Source organism: Dermacentor andersoni, chromosome 11 (genome assembly GCF_023375885.2).
Source record: "Dermacentor andersoni chromosome 11, qqDerAnde1_hic_scaffold, whole genome shotgun sequence".
NCBI lineage: Eukaryota > Metazoa > Arthropoda > Arachnida > Ixodida > Ixodidae > Dermacentor > Dermacentor andersoni.
This window is the reverse complement of record NC_092824.1, coordinates 122,686,574-122,712,235: the sequence shown is the minus strand read 5'-3', so window position 1 is coordinate 122,712,235 and position 25,662 is coordinate 122,686,574. Positions and strand designations below refer to the sequence as shown.

The window sequence follows — 25,662 nt, the reverse complement described above, 5'->3', positions numbered from 1 at the left end:
GGCTACGCCGGGTTCGGACGAATAAGGCAACCAGCGGTGTCAACGGTAACAACGTTTATTGCTATTAGCAATCGCGAACACTCGCAGAGGGACGTCCTCTCCGTAATAGTAATAAATAGTCTCGCCTCGTTGCCCGGGATAGTCAGGCAACGTGGTCACTCACGGGTAGCAGCAGGTACTCCAGTCCGGCAGTCCAAGGGGTCGCGTCCCAAGAGAGAGAGCGTCTCCCCCGGTCGCGCTGTTTTGTCCCTTTTTAGCTGGGCGAGGGGAATGTCCTCCTCGCCCGTCAGCTGCCTGCCCGCGAGTCGCGGAGGAAGGGCGCGTGCGCGTCGCGAGAGCGAGGGAGAATCGGGAGAGGGCATAGTGTGCCTCTCCCCCGTCTATGCCGGCTCTCGACGCGACGGCGCGGGGGAAGATGGGCGCGTGTGCTCCCCACATCCTCCTCCCCTTAAGAAGCCCCCCGTACGTTGATGCTGGCACCTAGGTACGCCCGAAGGGTTCGGGCGCCCGTTTGCTAAAGTTCCCGCCAAGGTTGACGATCAAGGCAGCGTTGCACACGCCGGCTTTGAGCGTCGGGCTTGCGTTGCTGTAGCCCTCAGGTGGCAGATACTTGATGCCGACTCGAAGGTGTCCAGTCAGCGGCACTGCTCGGGCTTGCGAGGCGGATCGTAGTCCCGGCTCGAAGGCGACTCTCCGTGCCGCGCCCCAGGTGTCGGCTGCACAAGCCGGGCGGTCGCTTGCTGGGCGCCGGGTAGTGGTTCATGCGGCTGCAAGGACAGCGTAGCGCTGCCGGTGCGTCAGTTGTACCCGCGAGTACTGCAGGCAGTTCGCACGGCCGTGTCTTGTTTCCTGCTTCAGAAAATTGGATTAGTCCACTGCACGGAACGAAATTGTGATAAGCAGCATGACTGGCCGGTTCCGGGAACACCGTCAACGCCCGTTACAAAGGGAATGGTCGTCCGCATCATCGGCTCACAGCACACCGCACTGGCCCTCGCAAGTCTTTAGTCAATGCACACACCGCATGCAAACACGTTGAATCGTTCACGCCACATCCCCGTCGTAGTCTGTGTGGTTGCTTGAAGACTGGAACGACGGCTCGTCGTCAATACTCTGCGCTCTGCTGTCGCTAGACGTTCGCTTCCCGGCAGGAACTAACAAGGTGCCAGCACGGCCCGGACTTACGAATAGTCCTCGCAGTCATCGGGCTACGCAAATATAGCCGTCGGATCACTTCCGCCTGCTACGCAAGTTGTAGCGCGGCTGTGGGCTCGCCGTTCGATTCTGGCTGCTCTCACTCACCGACCGCGGTTGAGGGAGGGTCTGATCTTCATCCCACTGCTCATCACGCGGCACGTAGCGTTTCAGGTCGCATACGTGTACCGGCCCGCCGATCGGCTTCCCTTTCATGCTCTCGAGCCGGTAAACAAGCGAGGAAACCTTCTCTCGCACTTGATACGGCCCGGTCCACTTCGGCGCCAGCGAACTGTTTGCTAGAATCGCTGAGAACGTGCTGGCGTCGAAGCACCAGATCGCCCACTTCGTAGCGGACGTTCCGATGCGAGCGGTCGTACTGCGCCTTCTGTTGCGCCCTAGCAGTGCGAAGATTACGGCGTGCTTTGTGTAAAGCTTCCGTCAGCTTGTCACGTAGGTGCGTCGCGTATTCAGCTCGTGCTGCCGGCGCGACCGACATTCCGCTGCGATCCGCGAGAACTCTATCCATCGGATTCGGCAGCTCTCTCCCCAGGTTGAGAGAAGAAGGCGCGTACCCAGTCGAGCGGTTCACTGTCGATCGCAATGCAAACCCGATCTCTGGAAGGTAGGTATCCCAGTCCTTATGTCTTTCAGAGAACGCGACAAGCATGTGCTTAATGTTGCGATTGACCCGTTCAGTGGGGTTCGACTGAGCATGGTAAGTTGTCGTTTTCTTGTGCTTAATGCCAAGTGCAGCGCACGAGTCGACGAAAACCTTCGCGGTGAAGTAGGACGCATTGTCCGTTATCAACTGCTCCGGAAAGCCAAATCTAGTGAAAACCTCTATCAACTTATCCATGATCACTCGTGCCGTCAGTTTTCGCAAGGGGAAAAGTTCGACCCATTTACTGAAGTGATCTGTGACTACAAGCAAGAATTTGTTCCTGCTCGGTGTGGTGGGATACGGTCCCATGACGTCACACGCCGCGATTTGCCAGGGAGTCTGGCTGTCGATAGGCTGCATGAGGCCGGGCGGTCGTCCACCTCGGGGCTTCACGCTTTGGCACACATGACATGAGCGGGCGTAGCGCATCACGTCCCGTTTCATGCCTGGCCAGGTAGCGAGGCGACACAACTTAACGTAAGTCTTGGGGCCGCTCGCGTGCCCAGCGATACACGAGTCGTGAAAGTAGCGTAGCAGTGCTCCTCGCAACGCGCGCGGTATCACCACCTTAAACGGCTCACTTGTGTCGTCCTCGGTGGGAATATACCTCAGCAGGAGGCCGTCGGAATTTAGCAGATAAGAATCCAGCGCACTCACAGCATTACCAGCTGATCCCGAGCGCTTAGCACCGACAGCAATACCAGCTGCCTCCATGTGTGCGGCGGCCGCGCCACCCTGCTCCCGGAGCTCGTCGAGCACTTTTCGACAAAACGGGTCCTTCTGCTGAGCCTCGAACAGCTCCTCTCTGCTGAAGACGACTCCTGCGGAACCGACAACATCTACGTGGTTCACGCTCTCGCCCAGGATCGACGGTTGTTCCGCGTCCCTTACTTGGGCCTCTCCATCGCCTCGGACTGGCGCTCGCGAAAGTGCGTCAGCTGCGGCATTGCTTTTTCCTTTGCGGTAGCGCACGGTGAAGTCGTAACGCTGCAGCAGCAGTGCCCAACGCGCCAGGCGGCCACTCGGCTCGCTCAAGCGCCTCAACCAAGTGAGAGCCATGTGGTCAGTCTCAATCTTGAATGCCACTCCATCGACGTAATAGTCGAACTTTCGCAGAGCGAAAACTATCGCGAGGCACTCCTTCTCTGTCACCGAATAGTTCCTTTCGGCCGGCGTCAACGAACGACTCGCGAACGCAACCGGTCGGTGAGTGCCTCCGTGCTCCTGAAGCAAAATTGCCCCTAAGCCTAGGTCGCTTGCGTCTGTTTGAATCACAAACTCCCTATTCAAATCGGGCAGCTGCAATTCGGCCGTGTCAGCGAGCACCTTCGTGAGGCCACGCAGTGCCGCCTCCTGCTCTTGGCCCCAAGTCCACCGTTCGTCTTTCCTCAAGAGCTTCGTCAAAGGCGCTTGCACTGCCGCGCAGTCTGGAATGAATTGGCGATAAAAGTTCACCAATCCCAGAAAGCGCCTTAGTTCGCCGATATCTTTCGGCGACGGGTACCTCAGTATAGCCTCGAGCTTATCCTCACTCGGCAGGATGCGGCCGTTGTCCAGCGTGAATCCCAACAGCGCTATTCTACTCGCAGCTATCTGAGCTTTGTTCGGGTTCAACGTGATACCCGCGGACCTCAGCCTGTCTAGGACGTCTCTCAAGTGGCGCAAGTGCTCCTCGAATGTTTTCGAATAAACCACTATGTCGTCCAGATATGCGAGGGCATGTTGCCACTTCGCGTCTCCTAGCACTCGGTCCATCAACCTTTGATATGTAGCGGGAGCTCCGACCAAACCAAAAGACATTCTCTTAAATTGAAAGAGCCCCCGGTGACAAGTGAAAGCCGTTTTCTCTTTGTCACGCTCGTCCATTTCGACCTGAAAGTATCCACGACTAGCGTCGAGCGTCGTAAAGTACTTCGCCCCGCCTAGGTTAGACACTAATGAGGAAATGGAGGGTAGAGGGTACGCATCCTTCTTCGTAACCTCATTCAGCCTGCGGTAGTCTACACAAAGGCGATAGGTATCGTCCTTCTTCGGGACTAGAACTACCGGGAATCCCCATGGGCTGTTCGACCTTTCCACCACGCCTGTGTCGATGAGTTCGTCTAAGGCGCTATCAAGTGCTTTCCGCTTAGTCAAGCTAATCGGCCGAGGATTACATTTCCATGGTGCCGCGTCACCCGTGTATATCCTGTGTCTGACTAGCGTAGTGCGGCCCGGACGGTCAGTGAAAATCGCGTCGTATTCGTACAACAGCGACGACAGTCGTGCCCGTTCTCTCTCCGGCATATTGACCTCTGACAAAAGCGGGTGCGTAACTCCTCGCAGAACAGTGGCGCACTGTTGTGCCACCGTGTCGCTCTCCTCGCCTGCGCCGATTACTGTTCGCTCGCTTGGCTGTGGCCGGGTGTGGCCCGCTCGCGCCGCGCCCGGAGACTGGCGTGTCTCCGCTGCCACGGGCGCTTTTGCGAAAAGCTTTAAAGCACCCGTTCCGTTCTCTCGGTAACCTCCGTTGCCGATGTCTATTACAATGCCCGACTTGACGAGAAAGTCTCGACCCAAAATAACAGGCACTGATAAACCCGGGAGATGTACGAGGCGTTGTCGCCTCACGCGTTTCTCCCAACGGATCACTAGCCTAGCTGCACCGCTAGATTGCGCTGTGCCGGAAGCAAGTCGGAAGGTGGTGCCATTATCTCTCAAGCGGATGTTGTTCTCGCGGAGATGATGCAACACCTCGTCACCAAATAATGAAGCGCTTGCTCCGGTATCCAATAATGCAGCGAATTTCTTTCGGGCTATCGTTAGCTCGATGAACGGCGCCTGCGAGTCCGCAACACCTCCTACGCGACAAGCCGAAGGCGCAAGTAATTCGATACCACCGGCTATGTTCGATATCGCCGCACGGGACCCAAGGTGGATCACCGGCGGCCTCGCCCGTTTCCCGAGCCACGTGCTCGGCCTCGGCCCGGCGTGCGGCCGCAGTCACGGGCGATGTGCCCTGGTCGGCCGCATTGGTAGCAGCGGCCGCTGAAGCCTCGGTGGCCTGGGCGGCCGTCGCTCCACTCCGGCCCGCCGTAGCTTCCTTGAACTGCGTTCGGCGTGTGCCGCTCCTCCAGTCTCGCATCGGCCTCTTGTTCCTGTCGCGGCGCGCTGAGTGCGGCATTAGTCGGTGCTGTTCTCAGCGCGTAGGCGTACGGGTCCAAAGCGCGGTCTGATAACTCCCAACTACGCTGGACCTGCTCCTCTGCGAACGATGCCGACGAGCCGACTCTAGACGAGTGGGAAGTGATCGCGCCGCCGTTCCACGCGCAGCGAGGCTCGAGTGACAGCGCCGCGGGTGGAGGCGGGCGGTATGCTCGCGCCGCGAGAATGTCTCCCTGGATGCGCTTCGCCTCGGCGGCGAGTTCGTCTAGGTCTCTAAATTTGCGCCCTCTGAAATAGGCCGCGAAAGTGGGGTGCGCTTGCCGTGTGACGCGCTCAACTTTCTCTTCATCGGTGGCGAGAGGGTTCGCGAGACGATGCAGTTCGTCCATCGCTCGAACATATTCCAGCAGGGACTCGTCCGGATGCTGGGTACGAAGCTCCAGCTCTCTCCTCAAACGCCACTCGTAATTGGCCGGAAGAAATTCTTCGCGGAAGTTCGCGCGGAACTCCTCTACTGTGCGGCATCGGTGTCCGGTCAGTCGGAACCATCGAGCCGCCTGGTCGGTCAGTGAAACCGGGATCACGCGCGCGACTAGTTCGGCGTCTGAAAGCCCGGTTGCCTGCTGGTAATACAGTAGACGGTCGAGGTACTCACTCGCGCTCGTGCGATCGTGGTACCCACTGTAGGTAGGCATGTCTACCTTAATCCGTGGTCGCTCGCTCTGCGACGAGGCCTGCATTGTGCCTTGCAGGGCGCCGGCTAAGCTCTGCATGATTTGCAACGCATTTTGCAGCATTGCCTCGCTAGACGGTAAACTCTCGCCCAAAGAGCCGGATGCCTCCGCCGTCGGGGTTGAGTTATTTAGTGGCATGTGTGCCTCTGTGTCCGCGTCGCGATGCGGCGAGGGGCCCGACGGGGTACGCCTCGTATTGGGGTTAACCTCGGCCCACGTGGCATTTGCGCCAGTCTGACTGTTCCGCGTGAAACACTCAAAACCAAAGCTGCTGGTTTGTTCAGCAGCTGCCGCCGCGTTAGCAATAGGCTGCTGACTTTGCGTCGCTACATTTGACAGCATGAACAAATCTGAGAGGTCAGACAAGCCAGCCGCCATTGTTCGCTGAAACGTGGGTAGTCCTAGCGCCAACACACACCAGAAGACTCGCCGTGTTGCCGAATTCGATCCACGTTGGTAGCGCCAAATGTGGGGGTTCCACTCTGCGTGCGGCTAGGGCTGAAGGCGAGCTCCGGATCTAGCCCCACGCAGTCGCTTCGTGGTACTCCCAACCCGTAGCGCGGAAATCGCGGCTACGCCGGGTTCGGACGAATAAGGCAACCAGCGGTGTCAACGGTAACAACGTTTATTGCTATTAGCAATCGCGAACACTCGCAGAGGGACGTCCTCTCCGTAATAGTAATAAATAGTCTCGCCTCGTTGCCCGGGATAGTCAGGCAACGTGGTCACTCACGGGTAGCAGCAGGTACTCCAGTCCGGCAGTCCAAGGGGTCGCGTCCCAAGAGAGAGAGCGTCTCCCCCGGTCGCGCTGTTTTGTCCCTTTTTAGCTGGGCGAGGGGAATGTCCTCCTCGCCCGTCAGCTGCCTGCCCGCGAGTCGCGGAGGAAGGGCGCGTGCGCGTCGCGAGAGCGAGGGAGAATCGGGAGAGGGCATAGTGTGCCTCTCCCCCGTCTATGCCGGCTCTCGACGCGACGGCGCGGGGGAAGATGGGCGCGTGTGCTCCCCACAGTATCCAGGGCAACATAACTTCACTATTTCTTCAGCTTCAGAGGGAAAAAAGCACTTGGTTCTATTCAACAGACACTTTATCGATAAAAAAATATCTTCTGGACCTTCATATACATACTGAGCTATCCGTGCTGGCATAATAATATGGTGTTCCTCTTAACTATTTATTGATGACTGTTGCATACAGCAACACACCAGAAAAAATTTTTTTTTTCTTGCAGAGTTTGCTGCTGATTACAGAGCTCCTAGGTAAATGTCTTTGGCCAACATTGAATGACAAGCAGAAAGCGTCACTTGTTTTTTAGAGCAGGAACATAGTGCATAGAGCAGGAACATAGTGCATAGAGCAGGAACATAGTGTGGGACGTGACACGTTTTCTTTTGAAAACACGGTCAGAGGAGGAGACAGACCAATGATGCAAGATCTCTAGCTGCAGTGGCATTACACACGCGGTGATAGTTGTCTGTACAAATTCCAAACGAAGCTATAGGTGGTTTGAGATGAAGCCTAATTCCAGTTTTCTGCTTGGTGTTTGTCCTCTATTGGTGAAAAAATGTAAACAAAATATTTTTCTTTCTTTTTGTTGCTTATGCTTATTTATTTATTTATTTATTTACCCACAGCGCCACAGTGGCATTACAGTGGGCCCAGGGGGTTTACAAAAAAAAACATTACATGGGCAGTCACAATGACAATGCAAGCACTTCACTGTCAGTAATATTAACAAGAAATGAAGATAAAGCATTCCATTCTCAAACAGTGTGAAAAAAAAAAACCGACATCTTGAACATACCGGTTCTTGACGTGAATTCACGCACTTTATGGTTATGATCAACCCGCTCGGATCTGTAGTGTGGATGAAAAATGTACTTCTCCCTAGGAATAGCAATCTTAGCGTAATATATGTTATGAAAAATTTTAAGCCTTAGCTTTCTTCTTCTTACTTCAAGGGGTTCCCATTCTAATTCCTCTTTTATGCCATACACACTAATGTATCTACTATAATTCCCAGAAACATAGCGGGCCACTAAGTTCTGGATTCTTTCTCATTTTTGTCTGTCGGTCTTTGTCGGCAGGTCCCATACAGTACATGCATATTCCAACGCGAACCTAATATAATATTCTTGATGTGTTTTGCACATTTAGAAAGAAAATTTTAAAAAATTTCCAGGTATTTACATGTGCCATCATTAAAAGGCTAGAAGAGTAGACCATGCTATACATCTCGAATCCTAGGCACCTAAGTTACTCATAGCTAGCAACATTCTTGTTGCATAATGTAAGTAGAAATGAATTTCAGCAACATTGAGAATAGGGCAAGTTGGTGACCAATCACTGTGACATATGAAGCAGTGCACAAAAACACGACATAAAGAAGCAGAAGACTAAATGAACAGAATAACAGCTGCTTTCTTTTTTCCCCCTTTTTTCTAGTGAGCCCCTGTCAATTTGCGTCACAGCTGTTGTCCTACCCATTTATTCTGCTTCATTGTGTCATGTTTATGTACGCTGCTGCATGCGTGAAAATATAAGTAGACCCCTGAGCATGATCAGGCCTATGTATCTTTCTTGCTCAAAATGAAGCATAAAGCTTGGTATTTAAATTTCTGACTTTTGATTTGATATTGAACATTTTTCTTGACTCGATTAGATACAGTGACGTCCAGGGAGCTCTTCTTGGGCCCTTTGGCCCAAGAAGGCCCTTTAAAATTTACGGCCCTTTGAAAGCTAAACAATCATTCAACCTTTAAAAACGTGGCTGCCCTCACTGAGTAAAAGTTTGGAGGACGCTTAAGCTTCGCCTTTAAGAGTGGAACATGATAATGTTCAAAGATCCTTGACTGCTTTTCATGCTTCTTGGCAAATACAGCTTATGTAACCATAATGTTTACCGGAAAACGCTGGCGGCAAATGCTATGTACAAAGGGAAGCTTTCTGGTAGAAATGCGGCCTCTCTCGTGGGCCAATCTTCTGTTATTCTTTCGCACTTTTATGTTTCAGTCTGAGAAGATCTAACGTTAAAGGTATCTGCAATCAGTGATATTTCCTTTCATAAGATTTGTTTGTGGGCTGTCATTCTCAAAATTCCGAGGAATAACTTTGTAAAGAATAAAAGACAACGTATTAGCAACTTTGGTGATAGAATAGTGGTTGGGTATGCGTGGTTCGGAATGACTTTTCGTGAAAAGACGGTTGATGCTGGATACAGACACCAGATTTTCGGTGACACGGGGCCCTTAAAGGGCCCCTCACCGTACCTCATAGAAAATTTTGGTTATACGCTGGAAGTTGTTACGTGTCCTCTAGGGAGCTTTCTGCCACAAAACATTTTCAAAACGGCTCATTAAGCCTTTGAGGGTCGAATTATTTTGAAAAAAAGCTTTCCCAGGCGGTCAAATTACTTTATTGCGGATCTTGAATGTATAAAATGTATAAAGCCGGGAATAAATAGTAAAAAAAATTAGGAACAGTATTTTGGTGTCGGCATCACTCAGAACAGCAAAATGTTCAATAGTATTTCAGAGTGTGGTACTCCTTCAAACACGGGTCTACGCACAGCGCCTTATCGCAGTCTGCACACCTAAAATGCATGTCTGTTCTCCTCTTGGAGCGACGAGTTGTGTTGGCACGCACATGACATCTTCTCTGAGTGCGGCTGTCTTGGGCAGAGGTCCGAGGCACCCTCTCACGTAAGCGTGTTGCCACAGAGAGCGAGAATACCTCGTGAACGGTAGTGATACACAAGCTAAGAGCAGCACCAATCAAGATAGAAATCAACTTCCATCGCCCCTGCAAGAGAGTACTGACAGAGAGAAAAATCACGTTTCGCGCGCCTCCGTTGCGATCACGCGGCGTAACCGAAACCGCACTGCCGCTTAGAGCGAGAATACCTCGCGTGCGGTGATGATAAACAAGCTAAGAGCAGCGCCAATCAAGATAGATATCAACTTCCGCAACCCCTGCAAGAGAGTGCCGACAAAGAGAAAGGTCATGTTTCGCAGGCCTCCGTTGCGATCATGCAGCGAAACCGAAATCGCAAAAGGGGTCTGCGCGACGCACTGAAGCTAGAAATAAGTTCTGTTTATCTCCGCAAGTAGGTAGCGCAAATTTCAAACGCTTCTTGTAAGTCCTAAGAGATGGCAGCACCTCCCAGTGAGCACGCATCGTCATCATGGCGTGAAATTTCAAACGGAGGGTCGAAACCATACCTGTACAGCAAAGACCTTGCAGGACAGAAAACTGCCGCCGTACATACACGGCAAAAACCTTCAAAGGGTTAATAGCCGAGACAGAAATATTTCAGTGCAGCAAACCTATGATTTCAGCAGGCGAGCTCCACTGCCAAGCAAGACACTCTCTCCGCTCGTCCCGTCTAGCCTACGCAAGCGAAATTCCTTCCCTGCGTTCTCCCATACCAGACCTCGAGGACCGCGTGGCTCATACGTCACAGGCCCTGCCTTCATTTTCTTTTCTCCTCACTTTTTCTTTTTCCTCCTCGCCGACGGCGTTGCGCGCGAGCTGTTGTCCCGTTCGTGCAGCGAACGATTTTGCTTGCTGTGGACAAGGAAACATGACTAGTGGTATAATTTAGTGATACGCGAATACTGAGGCAGAACAAGCAGATTGCAGAGCATGATGAGGTGCTAGAGCATGGTAGAAAACGGCATAGCTTCAGTACCTGCGCACGTGACCGCACAACCATGGGAACAACCAGACGAAGCGGAAGTACCATCTCTCTTGCTTCGGTGCAAAGTAAAACAAAAAACACGCAGACATTCCATTTGTGTGTTTGATTATTTCTCTAAACTTCAATTTGTCAATTCAAGCAACAGATCGCACAGATAACAGATGTTGTTTTGAATAATTCTTGAAGTCACGTGTCACCACGAGTGACATCACACTGCGGACAAGCCTACGTAGGCGCAGGGGCACAACTACATCACCGTCCGGCTTGGAGCGCGCCGTCGCGAGGAGAAGGAAAAATGGCGTTCAGTTTGAATTTTCAGATCTTTCTGCGGTGCATAGCGATGTAATACTTTGCGAACACGATCGTTATCGCGCACTGTGTGCTCTGCATTTGTCAGCTCAAAATGGCCAGGCCTGGTGAGGGGCCCTTGAACGCTATTGCATTAAAACAGCTATATTTGCAGAATGAGACGTGCAGACCTTGTCCAAAACACACTGGCCCTGCAGTGTATGCAGGAATGTCCTAACAACTGAATCCGAAAAATTGAAGCCCAAAAAATTTGTTGGCTACTGCAGGAAACGCGTTTTCTGCTTCTGTACCTTTACCTGTAAAATAGCATCTCTGGCGGGACAAACACCGAGCAATGGTAATTTCACATGGAGCCGCCTGGAAGAAGTTATTGAGCACAGCATTGCTGTGCGACTGGGAGACAGTGCATACCAAGCTGCAGCAAACCCCTGGTGACACACAGCAAAGGATGCAGCATTACCCTTTCAGTGTAACTTACCTTTGTCCAGCTGCAATCTCCATAGAGTTTCACAGCAATGAGCAGCATGACATCTTCCTGTGCTGTCCAGCGCCCATGTTGCATGCTAGGGTGCAGGGACCGGTTGTAGCGGTTCATCACCTGTTTCTTGGACCGGCTGCCCATAAAGTGCGACACCTGCAAATAAAAAAACAAGATATATGTGGGGAAATATCCACTATGAAGGCTTGCCCAACAGAGAAAAGATGCCACTGACAAAGCTGGATCCAAGAGCAGTCGAACATAATCAAACGTGGCAGATGGCGAGTAATGCAATACACGAAAGTAAGCAAGCATCACTAATACACATAGCAACAATGGAAAGAAGACAAGTTTTCATGTGCGTTACCCAAAGCAGGTTTGCTGACATGCACTTGGCTTTGTGGGCATACAACAGAAAGTTTGGGATCTCAGTGACCTTTCTGCATGCCAGAACAGGGAAGCAAAACTTTTGGAACAGAGAGTTGCGCTGGTGCTTATAGTGCTACTGCAACTAAAAGCCAAAGCTACAAAAACACACAGAGCAACAACATTACCTCTTGTTCTAATGCACGTCTCTCCTACTGTACTTTCAAAGCAGGAACGGCCAATTGCATTCACTCCAAAGCAAACTGTAATTTCAGGCTTATCAGCTTTCAAAATTGATGTACAATCTCAAAAGCAAGATTTATCATTTAGTTTTAGTGCTTTATGCAGGATAACAGAAAGCAGTAGCCTAAATCCACATTCAAGACTTACAAGCATTACGAGTTCCTTAGGAATCTCACTGCGTGTGGTTCACTGTGAGAGCAACCCCTTCGATGGGCACTGCCATGATTGCTGACAATAAAGTAAGTGGTCACACTATATCTGAAAAGTAGTGTACTACATGCAAATGCAAAATACCATTTGTGTTTTGTATATAAACAGTGGTTATTAAAAGGCGATGTGCAAATGCCATGTGTATTTTCTTAACCCCTTATCTGCCAATGAGAAGGTAACTTGTCATCACAATGAGCGTTTTTTGGTGCGAATAACGAGTTACTTTGTCGTGAACTTTCAGCAATTTTTGAACATGTGACCATGTGCAGTTTCTTATAATTTTGATGAATAAATAATACACAATGACTTTTGCTATTTTTTTCAACAATATCATGTGAGGAGAAAGTGGTGGTGAAAGCAGATCGAGAGGTCCAGGTGAGGTGAGGCCAGGGGCGGTGCTCGGAGGCCGCGCACGCATTTGACTGTAGCTTCCAGGGGAAGAACCAGGTGGCGCACAGTGTCTGTTGTGTGCGGTGTACGTGGTGGAACAACACATGGACAGCATGAAGAAAAGTCGCAGAGCACAGTAATAAAGGGAATGTCTGCTATGAACGTGTCGGCCTGTCATCATTCGTAACTTGTAAAAATGCAATAGGCATTCCGGGTATATATATTTTAGAAAAGACTGGTGCAATATTTGCAGGTCTAAAAACAATTCTGCACTTTAAATTTTCTTTTTTAGAAATTTGTCGTGGCAGTTAACTCTTGCCTAAGTGTTAGCAAAATGCCCATTTTCGGTGATTTCATGTTCTGTTCTATTTCACAATGTAATAGTCGCAGCGGGTACCATGATACATAAGATTATACCCCGATCAGTGATGTTTTAAATGGATGTCAAGCAGTAATAATTCCTCAGACAGCTTTCATAAATTCTTATTAGAGGTGTGCGAATATCAAATTTTTAATATACGAATATCAAAATTCGGATATCGAATTGAATATCGAATAATCAAAGACAGAAGCTTTTTTCACTAATAAACTTTTATTTCACCATATATTTATGTTGAGAACAATGTATTATTAGAACAAAATGTGTGATTGCACAAATATATCAATATCTGCAAAACAGTTACTGTTATGACAAACTACTGAGACTAGCTTTTCAAATCACAATGGTATTGCACACAAAATTTTGCAGTTTAGTACAAGTGGCAACAAACATTAAAAGTTGTCATGTAGAAAGATGAGTTGTTCTATGTGGTTAAGAAGCAGGTGCTCCCTTTCAGCAGACACAACATCCCCTGCCACAGAAAACTCTTTCACTTGGGACTAAAGTGGCTGGTATTGCCAGGTATTTAAGGCAAAGCTTGGCTAGACTGGGGTACCTGAAGAAGTCCACAGTCTGCCACTGTCTTTTCTTAGTAATGCCTTCTCGGAATATGGAGCAATTTCCTATTCTAACGAAGAAAGTTTTCTATTTCCAGCTTGGCTACTTGCAAGATCATCAAAAGCATTCCAAACATCACAGGAGGGCTGTGCAGACTGTTTTGGTTCTTGCTCTATAGCTTCTGGGTTAGTCGTATCCCCAGTAGGACATAAAGCCAGATCTTGAAGCACCAGATCTTTTAACACATCACACACACCATCTTCTGTTTGTTGGTTTTGAATATTGTGGACTTGAAACATGCGTCCAAAAACATATCGAAGCATGCTTGCTTGTCTTCTGCTTGCTTTGATGGAACTAGCTAGTTCTCTAGGGAATTCAGCTATGCCACTGAAGTTGAGCCGAAAGTGACGCACATGTATCTGCACTAGCAATCACAGTAGTACCATAGAACGGCTTCAGTACTTTGATGTATTCAGAAGCCTCCTTCCATTCTAGTGAGCTTAGGCCACCAATGCTGTTGTTTGGTGTAGCTTAATGCTGTTGTTCGATGTGGCTCAATGTTGTTGTTCGATATGGCTAGCTCAACAGTGACTGCTTCCTTCAAGTCTAAGAGGCAGGACAGCATCAAGTATTGGCTGTTCTATCTGGTTTCCACATCTTGCACCAGACAAAGCAGATCCTTCCCTATTCTTTTTTGGTATTCCTCTAGCCGCCTTTGTGCCAATGAACTCCGCTTATTATGACCAACAATGTGCCTAGCCTTCTTGCACAAATGATCAATAGACGGAATACAGAATATTACGTCATTGATAGCAAGCTGCAGGGCGTGAGCGAGGCACAAACGCTCAAAGCCTCCTGACTGCGGCATGGATGTTACGTCCATTATCTGTCACGGTGTACTTTTGGCAGTCATTGGTTATCTCCCATTCAGTGCACATCTCGTCAAGAAATTTTGCTATGTTCCCAGTACTATGACTGGCAGCCATGTGACAGCGTTGAGTGTGAATCGTTGCATTTGAAAAATTGGTGTCAAAAGGTGGCAAGTGAAGCTCCCACAGCTTTCGTTGGCATGTGATGTCCACATGTCGCTGGTAAAGGCAACAGCTGTTGTTCTTCCTCCAAAAGCACTGCTGAGCTCGGCCTTCACCTTTTTCCGTATGTCGTCATACAAGCACGGAACAAGCGTGCGTGATGGTAAGCAATAGTTCGAAACAACCTCAGCCGTAAGTTCTTTGAACATGCAGTCTTCAACAACACTGTAAGGCTGTAAATCAAGCGCTACCATGGCAGGCACCTTATTATGTAGAGCTTGAGTCTTCTTTTCTGACACTGGCTCAGTGCGGCACACAGTCATTTATCATTGACTGATGTTTCCCAGGCGCACTCGCAGCAATCTTCCGGTACTCTTTAACAGTGGCAGGATGCTGCTTCAGATGGTTGGCAAGCGTAGTTGCTATGCCTGTCGGTGTTTGAAGATTTGCGCTGCATGTCTTGCACTGTGCCGTCGATGGTGTCTTCATGAAGTATTTCCAAATTATCACTTTTTTTCTCTGTTTCAGCGTAGTCTCCAGATTCTTCCTCTGTTTTACGGATGGCTTGCCATAATCCCCTTCTTCTGCAATGGCATGCGTCAGCAAAAGTGCAAAAAATCAGGTCCTCGTATCATAAGCTAGTCACAAAGAAAGTTAAACGATCGCGTGTCATACGATCGCGTCTATTTGGCACAACCATGAAGGAAGGAAAAATGGGGAGGGAGCATCACGTGATCCTGCTAGCCTCAGCAAACCAACCTCCTCTGAAGCCACTCCTCCCACACACCGGGGCCTTGTGCATGGTGCCTTTTGGGTAGGAATGGGCCCACATTGTTGCTAGACCATTCATGTTTGTTTGGTCAAGGTAACGATTAGTGGCTTAGTGGTGCCTGCCATCAAAGGCACGGAGGCACATAGAAAGTACAACGAGTGGGTATCTGCTACCATGAGCATAGTTCTTCGCTTCAAATGCGTTGCCTTGAAACATGGAGAAAGACTGGGGAGCCAAACCTATGGCGACATAATTTTCAAAGCATCACTTGTGCTTACCACCACAGTTAGTCGGTGCTCTCACCTTGAAACGCGTCCAGAGTATGTTCGAGCATGGTCTATTGTTTCGTCAAATCAGCTGTCATGTACATTAAACTCCAGTGCGTATTTTCTTGCTAATTTTTGTTCTGCTGTCTAGCACACATATAGCGTGAGACAAGATCTTTTGTGGGATGGTTATTTGTTGTGTGTTTGCTTAGTAAAAGGTTCTGCTGTGCATCTTTCATTGTGAAATAAATAAATAGCATTACCCTGCACTCTAAACACCGAAGTCATCACCTTTCCTTGAGATTTACGTGCACAATTTTGTAAGATGGTGTGGTGCAACATCCTTATGCTGTTGAGATGTTCCTATTGAGTTCTCGCCAGTCTGTTGAGAGGCAGAAGGCATTGAGCAGAACAGCAGCATCGACTGGGACCGTCTACCCCAAAAGTGGGCTGGCATGGCCTCAAATATGGTCGGTGTCCCTGGCTCACCAGTCCATTGTTGGGCACAAGATGGGATGAATTTTTTTTTTTTCACATGAAAAAGCCGTCGCTGCAGACCATGGATGCTTGCTTGAGCACCTGCATCTGTTTGCAGGGGCAAAAGCTATCATATTGTTTCCCAGTAGATGCCCCCAACTGCGCCGAATCGCTGTCAGAAGAGCAGCTTGGCTGCCTTCACACGTTTGCAGAGCGAAAGGTTTCCTCGTTTACTTGAAACCACCCCAAAATGCGACCAGCCATTCTTGAGGTGGTCGTTGCGGGTTGTTGGGCATAATGCTGACACCTTTGTTCGCTACTGCATTGGCACCTGTCTGCTGCTTGCTTAAAAGCAGCGACCCGCGTGGTGGTTTGGTGCTTTACCTTGTCAAGTACGTTCTTAACAGAGATTCGACAGCTTCACACACTTGAATTCCTTCAGTTAACCTCTGCATGCGTTTGCCACACCGACTATGTGCATGTATTCCAAAGCCCCCGCAGCAGACGCAACCAAAGTGAGCCGACTAAAGTTACTGCTTACCTATCACGTGAGGGCCTATTTCTCATCATCCCCTTCCTTTAAATTTTTATGACTAGGCTTCAAAATTGTCACGTGACGCTCCCTCCAAATATTTTCCTTCCTCTATGGACGCAACACGCAAAGAAGCCTATGCCGCCGCCATACGGCTATGTGAATGTCGATGAGCCTTACCATGGATGGATGGATGGATGGATGGATGGATGGTTGGATGGCAGCTACACCCTTTTGTAACGGGCGGCGGCTGGCGCCACCTAGCCTTTTGCTCCCCCTCCTATTTTTTTCTTCTTTATATCCCCTTCTCCTTAAACTAGTTTTCACTCCGCTCCTCCCCCCAAAATAAATATCTAAAATAGTATAGAAAACATGAGCTCCCCGATTTATGGTATTATCTCTCCCTTGACTTTCTCCACCAATGCTCTAGCCTCCCCTTCGTCACTGCCACTCTTTTCCCGTCTATTTGCCCTCGTTCCCCGGGCAAACCTAATGCTCCTTCCATGTCTGTCACTGTTCCCTCAGCCAGAGTCGGGCGAAGGTCTGTACATCTCAGCATTATATGCTCTGTGATCTCAGTTTCGGCTCTGCAAGCTGTGCATAAAAGGTCCACGTCTTCAAATTTAGCCCTGTATGTTTTCGTTCTCAAAACCTTTGTCCTAGCTTCGAATAATAGTGAGCTGCCCCGCGAGTTATCAAATAAGAGTTCTCTCTTTATCTCCTGTTTTTGTGTCCTATACATAGCTAGCGTTGGCTTTTCGAGCATTCTTTCTTTCCACCTTTTTCTTTCCATCTCCTTCACCTCCTTTCCCACACTAGAACCACGTTGGACCCCCTCCCTCGGCTGTAGGTATCTAATCCTCAGCTTCCTAGTTCTGAGTGTCCACTTTGTGTTCAAACTTTTCATGTATAGGTATTTGTACACTTTTCCCGCCCACCTTTCTTCCCCCAGTGCTGCGAGTCTCTGTTCATATTTTAGCTTACTCATTGCCTCTCTACCTTCGAATGACGTCCATCCCATGTCCCCCTGCACTCCCTCATTAGGGGTGTTCCCGTGCGCTCCTAAGGCCAACCTGCCTACACTTCTTTGTCTTGTTTCCATGGATGCCTGAACTTCCGATTTCATGCACAGTACTGAATTTCCGAATGTGAGGCCAGGTACCGAGCTCCTCCAATCCAGGTTCCTCCTCCATCGGACAGGTTGTCCGAGCTGTTTTTCATGTTCTTCCAAGTACTTTTTGCCCTCGTTTAGCCATATGCCCAAATGTATTTTTCAACATGATCAATCTTAGTGCCTTGTATTTCCAATGGTTCCCCCCTTTCTTCATTGTATATTATTATCCCAGACTTCTCTCTACTGAATTGCAGTCCCAATTTTTCTCCCTCCTCTCCACATATGCTCATTAGTTCCTGTAGCCCTACTCGGGTGTCAGCAAGCAGTACAATATCATCTGCATACATCAGTCCGGCTAGTACTTGAGCTACCTTCTGCCCTTCCAGCATATAGCTTATGTAAGTTCCTATTGTGCTCTGTTCTAGTCTCTTTTCCATTTGGCTCATGTAAATCATAAAAAGCAGAGGTGACAATGGACAGCCCTGCCTGAGACCTCTTCTTATTTTAGCTGGCTTTGTAGTTTCCCCCTCCCATGTTATCTCTACCTCATTATCTGTATAAGCTTGTTGTAGGAACTCAATCATCTTTCTATCTAGACCATATTCCCTCAACTGGCTCCATAACTTTTCTCGGTTTACATTATCATAAGCTCCTCTAATGTCTAAAAAAGCTATCCATAGCGGTTTCTGCCTGGCTGTCGCTATCTCTATGCACTGTGTTATAACAAATAAATTATCATCTAGCCTTCTGTTCCTTCTAAATCCATTCTGCAGTTCTCCCAAGATCTCTTCACGTTCTGCCCATTCCTCCATTCTCTTTTTCACCATCTGCATTGCTACTCTGTATATGACTGATGTGATAGTTATTGGCCTGTAGGATTTAATGTTGTCCTTGCTTCCCTTACCTTTGTAAACTAATATCATTCTGCTTGATTTCCAGTCCTGTGGAACACCTCCCCCTACTACTATTTGTTCAATAAGTTGTCGTAATTTTAATTTACTTTTCTGGCCTAATATGCTTATCAATTTCATAGGTATGCTATCAGGTCCTGTCGCTGTTCCCACTGGGACCTTGTGTTCAATTCTGTCCCATTCCTTACTTGTCATCCTTCTGTACTGCTCCTCTAATTCTGTCCTGCTGTTGTCATTGTTCTCCATTTCGCTACCCACTGGCTCTGCAAATGCTGTCTCTATTGTTAACCTAACATATTCCTGAGCTTCCTCTCCCTCTACCTTTGTTCCTTCTGAGGTGGTCAGTGAGTGCTGAACCACCTCTGTCTTCTTACTCTGTTGCCTTATGTGTTCCCAAAATTTCTTAGAGGCATTTCTGTCTTTTTTTCGTATCTCTAACATCCACTGTACCCCAACTTTTGCTATCTTGGCTTGAATTAATGCCAATGCTTCTCTTTTCATTGCAAGGTAATCCTCCCATTTTGTCTCCACCTCTTCTGGTGTGGCTCCCCTTTTCTTCGCTGTTCTGTGTTTTCTGCACGCTTCTTTGCGTTGCTCTATGGCCTCCTTAACTTCTCGGTCCCACCAGCTTTTCAGTTTATATTTTCCCTGCTTACTTCCTAGTTTCCTAATCTGTCCCTTCTCTAGCTCTCGTTTAAAAATACCTATTAACTCGTCGTATGTCCATGCCCTTTGCGGTTGCTTGGATACCATGCTTTCAATGTTTTTCGCCACTTGTAGCTGCCTGTCATTCAATTTTCTCATACCTTTCCTTTCTTTAGTTTCTACCAGTGGTACTGTCCTTCCAAAACTGATTTTGATTCGTTTGTGATCACTCCCCAGGCTTTTTGTACCTTTCTCATCGATTTCCATCCATCCCAACCGTTCATACAGCTTGTGGGACATTAGGCAGTAGTCGATTGTCGAGTGGGTGTTATTTCTTTCCCATGTTATTTTCCCGTTGCATTTAATTTCAGTATTAACTATCACAAAATCATGAGCCTCACAAAAATCTACTAACATCTGCCCTGTTGCATCTGTCGCCCCGTCAAAGTATTCCAAATGTGCATTCATGTCCCCTAGGATGAGTATCTCTTGTTTCATAGCTAACTCCCTGATGTCCTTGGCCATACATTTGAAATGTTTTGCATTCTCCTCTTTCGACTCATTCCCCGTTTTCAGATACACAACTCCCAGGATTGTCTCTACACTCCCTATGGTGCCCTTGAGCCACATGTGCTCACTGCAGCTCTCCCTTACCCTTTCCCAGTCCTGTCCCTTCACTAGCGCCTCAAGGCCTCCTCCTCTGCGGTCTTTCCCCTTTCTGTTGCACCCTACCCAGGTGTCTCCTGCAGGCCTCACATACACCATGGTGGCCGCCATACAGCAACGAAAGCAAGTACAGTGTGCACGCTCAAGTGCAGGTCGTTCGCTGTCCAGGAAAAAAAAAATTTGATTGTCGGCTTATTCAGTAAGTTTCACATAATCGCATAATCGAATACCTTAGAATATTCAAAACCTTTTGAATATCCGAAATATTTGAATACACAGTTTTCAAAGTGAATACAAATATTAGGAATGTAATATTTGAGTAATATTCGAAAACTTAGACTATTCGCACACCCCTAAATTCTTATGTGAACCTTCAAAAAGCCCCTCAAAGAACATGAATGAAAATAATAATTTGCTATTTTTAGTATAAGTACTGGGAGTAAAAAAAATATATATAACTCAATATATACAAAATATGCGCCTGCCTCATACTTCCCAAATTTTAGTCAGACCACACAAAAAAATTATTATGGAAATTTGTTGGCATCAATGCAAGCCACAGCGATGAACATGCAATGCAAGAAAGCAGTAGCTTCGCAAATATGGAAAACAGGTAAGTTCCTATTGTGCAGAAAGCATGTGTTTTTAATGATTGCCGCATGCAGCTGGTGAACTTTTTACAGCACACTTTAAGCTCGAAAGCAATAGTCGTCAGATCAGGGAGCATGCATCCTCGTACTTTATTATTGCACTGAACCAGCTTTCCTGTGCAGGCAAGCTAGTCTAATGAGAGCAGCATTCCGGGCAAGTTGGCAATCCATTGCTTAAATGATATTGCGCGACATAAAAACGACACGGACGTTGGTGTGTCGTCTTCTTTCACGTCCGTGTCGTTTTTATGTCGCGCAATATCATTTAAGCTAGTCTAGTGTGCATTCAACTGGTGCTGGAGTCATACACATGCTTTGTTCAGTTCCTGTACAGTGCTGTACAGTAATGTGGAGTGTTGCACACTATTTTTCAGTAATAAATAATGGTACTTGAACAGGCGCTGTTCAATATGTAAAATATTAGAATGAAGGAGCGTCTGAAATTGAATGCATGTTCTTGTGCGAGTGAAAATCCTACTCAACAGGAATGATTGTTCATACTAAATTGTACATATGGTGCTGAAACGCTGATGGATAAAACCAACCCACGGTGGGAAAAATAAAGTTGCATTTGACATTAGACAAACACGATTATGAAAATAGCAAACACTCATGAGCCTCTACCATTGTTTGAGACATTGTTAAAACAGCCTAGACGTTGGATAGGAAAATCAGCCAGCCCGAAAGAAACTTCTGTGTCTTCAGTGCTGCCATCACTTAAAACCTGTGTTGCTGAGTAGACCAAAGCTCTATTTTGCATATTTTTTTCCCCTGAGAAGTGTTAGGAGCACTGGAGGCTAGTTTCAACGATACCACCAGTCAAAGCTTTACTTTTCCAGACTCGCCAACCTGCCAAAAATTGTCAAAGCTGACCAATAGTTCAAGTTCAGTTGTCAATTCAGATGTGGCTTTGCATTTCTAGCAGTAAAATTCCAACGAATATGTTTAACAAGTAGGAAACTGTGTATCAAATTGATTGATTTCTATAGGTCCAGCAAGGACCTATAGGGACTCAGGGGACTAAAGGCACCCTCTCATAAAAGTCAGGCCACAGTGCAACCATAGGAGAGTGCTCCAAGCAGGAAATTTGCCTCTCAGGTATCAGGGTCATATACTTGCTCTCCTGTGACGCCAGCAATTGCTCTCCTGCCAACCCCCGTGAGCAGTCCACCTGAAATGAATTTATAACCAAGTCCCACCACACCTTAGTAAGGACCTAATTTCAGGGGAAGTTTACTGCCTGCTTGAAACCTGTTTCTCCTTCTCACTGAATTTAACCAAATTTAGAGAGATAGTTCGAACTTTGAGACATCCCACCAGCTATGGCACTAGACATAAGTGCCTTGTGAATTAAGTACTTTAAAAAGGCATGGTTTGAAACTTTTGCCAATTTGCTCCTTGAGCCACAATGTATACATGACCTAGAAACTACATCTGTAGAGGCTGCAGGGCATTTTTAGGCCAAGGCACACTCATGCATTCTATGAGACACACCTGTGACCAGGAGATGTCGTCTCCCTCAGTGCACACGGCGATGAGCTGTTGCAGTCGGTGGTTTTCTTCCTCTGAAAATGCGCCCATGTTGTGGCGCGTGACGAGTCGGGTCGAGTAGCGTGTTGCACATTGAAACGCACTGCGGCCAGTCTTCAGCTCCTGTGCCACCTGCACACACAGGGCCTCACTAACAGACCACAGCAAATGACTAACTAGTTGGCTTGACAATTGAAGTGAAGACTTAAATTCTAGGAATATGGCACATAAAATTAAATAGGGATACAGTTAAACCTCAATATAATGAACTTCAATACAGTTGACTTCCGTTAATTTGACACTGACGAGACTAACAAAATTGATTAAATTATCTCAGGGTGGGGGGGTGTGGGGTGGGGAGGTCGAATTAAACAAGATGCAAAAAAAGGGCAAAACACACCGCTGATTCTTTTGGCAGTATATGCCCAATTTTAACACATTTTCGAATGAAATGCACACCCGCTTTCTATGTGTCCAAAGTAGTCTGCGTCGACCGGCAGCGTCAACCCCAATGTACGTTACAGTTCGTAGTCTCCGTGATCCTGGGACTTTCTCCGCCCAAAATGACGTTGACATCAATGACTGGCTCAGCGTGTATGAGCACGTTAGCCAAAGCCACCACTGTAACCTCACCATCATGCTTGCCAATGCAATCTTTTATCTGGACAGTACAACGAGTGTCTGGTTTCGCACCCATGAGATTGAGCTCTTCAGCTGGGACATTTTCAAAGAGCGACTTCACGACCCTTCTGGCAATGCGTAAAAAGATCTTGCCACCCGTGTCCAGTCGTCGACCAAATCGTATGTCTCCTACATACAGGAAGTGCTTGCGCTTTGCCGGAAAGTCGACGAGCACATGACCGAGGTTGACAAGGTGGGCCATATCCTAAAAGGCATCGGGGGCGACACCTTCAATTTGCTCGTCTTTAATGATGTTTCTACCGTCGATGACAACATCAAAGAATGCCGCAGCTTCGAGGTAGCCAAAAGCCGCTGTGTCGTCCGACAGTTTTCCCGGCTCCCAAACACCCCCGCCACATCCTCTTGCTCCGACAGATTAGAGTGCTAGGCCATCTCGTCGATGCTACCGGAGTACAACCCGACCCGGAGAAGGTTCAAGCAGTAACAGCTTTTCCTGTACCTCGGTCTGTCAAAGACGTTTGGAGTTTTGTGGGGCTCTGTTCTTATTTCCGACGGTTCGTGAAAGATTTCGCAGCAATCGCTCGACCACACACTGAACTTCTCAAGAAAGACGGTCCTTTTACGTGGGATTCCCCTCAGGCTGCCACATTTTCATGCCTTATCACAATTCTCACCAATCCACTGGTCTTGGCCCACTTTGACCTATCTGCACCTACAGAGGTCCGAACCGATGCCAGTGATTATGGGATCGACGCTATCTTATCGTAACGCCAACACGGACACGACTGCGTTATAGCCTACGCTAGCCGGCTCCTGACAACTGCAGAGCGCATCTATTCGATTACCGAGCGCGAATGTCTTGCTCTCGTCTGGGCTGTTTCAAAGTTCTGCCCATATTTATATGGCAAGCCCTTCTCAGAAATCCCAGACCATAATGTGCTCTGTTGGATTTCGTTGCTCAAGGATTCTATTGGCCGGCTCGGTCGTTGGGCCCTCCAACTACAAGAATATCCCTACACATTGACTTACAAGTCGGGACGCCAACACCAGGACGCAGATTGCCTCTCTCACTACCCAGTCGAAGATGCGACCTTTACGTCTGATACTGACACCGACACCTGTGTTCTCTCTGTTTTTCCACTGCTTGATGTTGCTGACGAGCAGAACCGTGACCCGTCCTTGTGTATTATCATTGACCGCCTGGAATCGTCACTTGCTGACAGTTCTCTTTGCTTGTTCACACTTCAAGATGGCGTACTCTACCGCCACAACGTTCACCCCGACGGCCCTGCACTACTCCTTGTGATCCCTAAACACCTAGCTCAGCTGTTCTCCACGAACTTCACGATCTCCCCACTGCTGGTCCACCTGGGTGCGTCACGTACCTACGACCGGATCCATTGACGCTTCTTTTGGCCAGGGCTTGCTCGCTCCGTTCGAAGATACGTAGCTGCGTGTGAGAAATGCCAGCGATGCAAGACACCATCGACGCTCCCTGCGCACCTTCAACCACTCAACATTCCAGCGGAACCATTCTTTCGGGTTGGTTTGGACTTACTTGGCACTTTTCCTCTTTCTACCGCTGGGCTGTGGCCACAGATGTCGCCTACAAGCTACGCCCCAGATGTCGCCGATTTTCTTCTACGCGACGTGGTTTTATTACATGGAGCTCCACGACAACTTCTTACAGACCATGGCTGGACATTCTTATCAAAAGTTATCGCGGACATCCTCCAGTCCTGTGCCACGAGGCACAAGGTATTCATGTCATACCATCAGCAAACAAATGGCCTCACGGAGCATTTCAATCGCACTCTCACAGACATGCTCGCGAAATATATCTCTTCAGACCACATCGACTGGGACCTCGCTCTACCATTTGTCACATTTGCTTATTATTCCTCGTGCCACAACACAGCCAGTTATTCCCCATTTTTCCTTCTGTTTGGCCAAGAACCAGCACTGCCCCTCGACACAACCCTCCCTGTTCACGCAGCACCGACCAGTGAATATGCACTTGACGCCATTGCCCGCTGTGCCCATGCAAGGAAAATTGCCCGTGACTGCCTTCTGAAACTCCAAGAGTGTCAAAGGCATTTGTACGAATAGCGACATCGAGACGTGCGCTTCCTGCCTGGTTCTTTGGTGCTTCCATGATCTCCGTCGCGTCAGGTCGACCTGTCAGAAAAACTGCTGTCTCGTTACACAGGCCCATACCAAGTGCTTCGTGCTGCGACTCTCGTCACCTACAAGATCGCCCCTGATGCCCCATGTGCTTCCCAGTTCAGTGCTATTGTGCACGTTACACGACTGAAGCAGTATCACCCTCCCAGTGATGACATTTAGATGCTCTGGGACGTCGCTTCTGCCGCTGGGGGATTATGCAAAAAGTATGTGGTATTTGATTGTTTAAACGAGGCATGTGGGCGCCGTCACTTGAGAAAAGAGGAGGAAGAATGAAGTGGGCTCGTGCTAAGAATCCAACGAGTCAGGGCTGGAACAGCTGTTGTAAATATAACCTGTAAATAGTTGCTCGTCTTACAGACCCTTCGTTCGAGTAACAATATCTTGCCTTTTATCACACACGCCTACAACACTGCAAAGCATGAAACTACCGGCTACTGTCCTTTCTATCTTCTTTATGTCAGAACACCCCGCAGCTTCCTTGACACCATTCTACCTTTTACTCTTCATGCGGGCTCTTCTATTACCCAGACTCTCTGCTGTACTGAGGTAGCACACCCGATAGCTCAGCTCCGTATGTTGGCATCCCAGGACCGCTCCAAGATCAGCTACAATTCACACTACAAGAATGTGTTGTATGACAAAGGGGACACAGTATGGCTTTGGACACCACTCCACAAGCGCGGCCTGTGCCAGAAGTTTCTAGCTCGTTACACTGGGCCTTTCGTCATCACCAATCGCCTAAGTGATGTGACCTACTCGATTGCTCGTCTCGTTTCTAATGACTACCGGTCTAAGAAGATGCACCTTGTTGCACTTCGGAGTCATGGGGAAGACGCTGTCATCCCCGTGACTCCGAGTGGACGTAACAGTTACT

At 48.4% G+C, this 25,662-nt stretch overlaps 1 protein-coding gene across 2 annotated transcripts in view; it reads right to left on the bottom strand.

Annotated features, from left to right (window-relative positions):
• Window positions 1-25,662, bottom strand: part of LOC126539320 (snRNA-activating protein complex subunit 4-like) — a 229,024-nt gene that overhangs the window by 97,855 nt on the left and 105,507 nt on the right. For both annotated transcript variants that reach the window (XM_050186115.3, XM_055075534.2), the window contains exons 6-7: window positions 21,924-22,091; window positions 11,220-11,375 (exon numbers count right to left, since the gene is read on the bottom strand). In XM_050186115.3, coding sequence (XP_050042072.1) covers window positions 11,220-11,375; window positions 21,924-22,091 — 324 coding nt within the window. The remainder of the gene's footprint in view (window positions 1-11,219; window positions 11,376-21,923; window positions 22,092-25,662) is intronic.